General features: G+C 36.3%; 1 protein-coding gene across 1 annotated transcript; it reads left to right on the top strand.

Annotated features, from left to right (window-relative positions):
* The first annotated feature begins 216 nt into the window (after positions 1-216).
* Positions 217-2,509, top strand: chmp2a (charged multivesicular body protein 2A). The gene is made up of 6 exons (XM_030775309.1): positions 217-302; positions 1,158-1,325; positions 1,425-1,604; positions 1,755-1,885; positions 2,020-2,081; positions 2,278-2,509. The coding sequence occupies exons 2-6, from the start codon at positions 1,158-1,160 to the stop codon at positions 2,397-2,399; spliced, it is 663 nt and encodes a 220-aa protein (XP_030631169.1). The 5' UTR covers positions 217-302; the 3' UTR covers positions 2,400-2,509.
* Positions 2,510-4,309: the final 1,800 nt, after the last annotated feature.

Below are 4,309 nucleotides of genomic sequence, written 5' to 3'. Positions count from 1 at the left end.
ATTCCTATTAAAGTAGTAGGAAAACATTCTGTAGTCAAAATATTTTTGAAAAAATTACCATTGCATATTTTGTCTCGTGTTTATCTAAAAGGTCAAACGGTAACTATAAAGCACGAAAGTGCAGTTAAGAATGCAGTTAAGAAAACGTCATGCCATGTTACGTCACATCCCCTTCACGTGAGATTTCAAAAGGAAGCGTTGTCACACACGGAAGTAGGGTAAGGAAAACAAACGGGCTAAGAGTAACCATCTATTGTGAGGAGAAGAAAATCTAAGAAGGACAGAAAACTTCTTCTCTCAAGGTAACACTGAAAATAACTTTTTAGAACCGAAGTCTTAGTTAACTGGCGTTGCCTTAACCAAGTTTGAGTCTTTTTTCAGTCAAGCAACAAAATCAGCTCGCTAGGTAAGTAGCTAGCTAGGGTAAAGAGTCGCTAGTGTAAGAGCTAATTTTAAGCAGGTTGTCTTAGCGAATTAGATAAACACAGCAGAATCTTTTTTTAGAAGCCTTACAGTAAATATAGCACTTACTTATTAATTATTCATTTTTTACGATGATTTGAATAACCGTACTGCAGTGGTAGCTAACCAGTTTCTTAAGTCGCTTTCTAGATTGTAACAAGATATACTTTGCACTATTTCATGACAGATATTTACACCAGGCCTCTAGAGCACTTCACAGACACCTGTGAAAGTAACCTTTAAGTGACACAACATTCAATGCACTGTATTTTAAATAAGTTCGCGTGACATATTTTAGGACTTTGGTCGAATATTAATTTTCACTTGTGAAGTTCTCGAAGTCTTGAAACGGTGGTCTACATAGTTGTAGGGTGTGTCACCGTGACGTTCTTTTTCCATCCAACATGATGTCACCGTACTGATATTATCGAGGTTATGGCTTTGATCAGGTGCTTTACCGTGATGCTATTTTCAGCCCACGATGAGGTCACACCTAAACCTAATTAATTTGTTTGACTTACTAATACTTACTGATGAAATCGTACGCACATATTTGGAATTCAAACAAAAGTTTGATATCAGACGAAGTAGAAAACATTATGGCTGGTGAAGGAGGTTTCTAATAAATTTTACCTGTGTTTTGCCTTGCATAGTTATATACAAACAATTTTATAATAAAGATGGTTCATCCAAAGATGGAGTTTCTGTTTGGGAAGAGGAAGACCCCGGAGGAGATGCTAAGACAGAACCAGAGGGCATTAAATCGGGCTATGCGAGATTTAGACAGAGAGCGACAGAAACTGGAGCAACAGGAGAAGAAAATTATCGCTGACATAAAAAAGATGGCCAAACAAGGACAGATGGTAAGACAAACTTTTTTTTTTTCTGTTTTCTTAAAATAATAATGACAACCTCTTTTAAGGTACATAATTGGCAGCTCTGAATATGTTCCTTTATTTCAGGATGCTGTTAAGATCATGGCCAAAGACTTGGTTCGCACAAGGCGTTATGTTAAGAAATTCATCATGATGAGAGCCAATATCCAAGCCGTCAGTCTAAAAATCCAAACACTCAAATCAAACAACAGCATGGCACAGGCCATGAAAGGAGTTACCAAAGCCATGGCCACCATGAACAGACAGGTACAGTATCTGAGACCATTATCTCAACATACTAAACCCTAGTTTTTGTTTTTTTTTCTTTTGCTACAAATCAATCTATAGGTTGTTGGGGGGTTTTTTGTAACGTGTCAGATTTTTTTTTTTTTTTTTCCTGTGCTATTTTCCACGTAGTTGAAGTTGCCTCAGATTCAGAAGATTATGATGGAGTTCGAACGTCAGAGTGAAATCATGGACATGAAGGAAGAGATGATGAACGATGCAATCGATGATGCCATGGGTGATGAAGATGATGAGGAGGAGAGGTATGTGGTGTGAATTATGTCCTAAAGATTACACTTACTACTGAATTAGTTCTACGCACTGAAACATGTAGTTGACATACCTGTATTTTTTCAATTTATTTATTTACTTTTTATTTATTTGTTTTGTTCTTTAGTGATGCTGTGGTCTCCCAAGTGCTCGATGAGCTGGGCCTTACTCTCTCAGACGAACTTTCAAGTAAGGATGCTACATTACATTTGTTTATGACAGTATCAAATACATTTCATCATACTTTAGGAGATGCTAATTTTGTAGGTTCCCCCCCCCCCCCCCCCCCCCCCCCCCCCCCCCCCCTCCTTCCACTATTTTGTGATGTCTAATTGCTTATATGTATTTAACTCATATCAAACTTATTTGAATTCATCCAAAACAGCCTTGCCGGCTCCTGGAGGAAGTCTCTCAGTGGCTGGAGGAAAGAAGGCAGAGCCGCAGGCTGCTCTAGCAGATGCAGATGCTGACCTAGAGGAAAGACTCAATAACTTGAGGAGAGACTGAGAAATAAAAGATGCACTTTTGGTGAAGGCTTTAAATACGTATACAAATGTGTAACGTTTTGACTTTCTGAACTGAAACATAGACGACAAGAGTTTCGGGAAAACAAAAAAAAAAAAAAAGAGGGAGGAACATCTTTTATTGAACATCTTCTTTTTTTTTTTTTTTTTTTTAATCCTAGATTATGGCGCCTTTTTTGTTTGCTACTGTATGTTATATAGTAAAGTGTTCTTTTACCAATCAAATACTTAAAAACAAAATATTTTTATCCCTCGAAATGTTTGTAAGACGTTTGCCATGTAGATAAATCTGTTCTGAGTTGAAAATTTATCCGTAACATTGATATTACAGATATAATATTGAACGTTATGTACGGGCCCCTGAAAGAGATAAACACTAATAATTACAGATTAAATGATTAACTTAAAGATTGAGCTGCCATGGCCAAATGTCGAGTAAATGTTGATTGTACTAGGACTGGCTTTTTGTATGAGTAGTTTACCAAACATCAACGTGATTTTTTTTTTTTTTTTCACTGCTCTTCGTTATAGGGTGCTGACTTATGTTCTTGTCAGGTGCTCTTAGTCATTTTGATTACATCATGTTTGCATATGACAGAATCTTTCCAAACAGTAAAGATTTTGGTGTTGGTCGTTGCTTGTGATCTTTCAATATTGTTTATTAACTGTGCTCGTTTGTACACTCCTACAGCAGAAAGTTCCAAGTGTCTTGGAGACTTGGATTCAGTTTCTGACCACGTCATGTGGTTTTCGTTAACTTCCTATAAGACAGTGCGGTTATAGTTAGCATACTGGATTATGCATATCTGGAATAAGTGTTTTATTCAACACAAACAATGTACATAATAGAGCTGTCAATGAAACAGTGTGGTGATTGTTGCTTGGCAACTCTGACTATCCATTACAATGTGTTCAGAAAGAGAGACATTTAAAAGTCTCTGTTTCATAACATATTTGGAAAAGGGGGGTTCTATTATTAGATTCTTTTTCTCTTATTTGCCTTTCTTTATTCAATAAACATTTTTCACATTTGCCACAAGTTATATGTGAGATGTGATTCTTTTTTGGATAATCTCAAACCCTTAAAATGAAATAAATTAAATTTAAGAGTGCTTGAGTGCAGTTCAATGTTTTGTTGTTGTTTTGCTAAGCTTCAAGTCAAATCCCATACAAGATAAGAAACTTCTGTAAATTCACCAACGAAACTACTATATATAAAACAAAGTTAATGAGAAAAAGACCAGCTTTTTGTCCAGACGCCAAGTTCGGTACTGTGGGCAAATGCTTTAGTAATTGTAGAAAACTAAAAGATTAACAATTGTGGTAAAGTAATGTCCAATTAGCCTGGCATCTGGAACCAGGACTCATCCCAAAATGAATGAGTTTATGTTGAACTTCCCAAACGTAAACTGATGAGCTACCTCAGGGACAGAGCAGCTGACAAAAGTCTGATCCTGGGATAGCCCGCATTCGGAACATGACATGAACAAGACACAAGACACGAAGTATGAACAGAAAAGTTTTAATGTTTTTTTTTTTGTTTGTTTGGTTTGTTTTTCTTACAAAATAATTTCTTCAGTTATGTCAACGATCTATCAATGAAATAGGATTTCAAGGCTGAACAAAGAGCAGTGCGACATTAAATTAAAAAAAAAAAAAAAAAGGTTTATGTACAATCAGTAAGCAAGTCTCGAAAGCTATGTACAGAGGTCAAATTTTACATTTGGAAAAAAAAAAAAAAATTGTGATATTTGCCGTGTCAATATGGCAGTCTTCCCTAGGCCAAACATAAAAAAAAACTGCTATGACAACAATGGTTACAACAAAGAATAGCCATTGCTGAATCAAAATACAACTACATCAAAGAATCTGGGGTGGGGGGTGGGGGTGGGG

The sequence above is a fragment of the Chanos chanos genome, chromosome 5 (assembly GCF_902362185.1).
Source record: "Chanos chanos chromosome 5, fChaCha1.1, whole genome shotgun sequence".
In the NCBI taxonomy this organism is placed as follows: Eukaryota; Metazoa; Chordata; class Actinopteri; order Gonorynchiformes; family Chanidae; genus Chanos; species Chanos chanos.
Note: the sequence above shows the minus strand (reverse complement) of the source record. Positions and strands in the feature narration are given on the sequence as shown.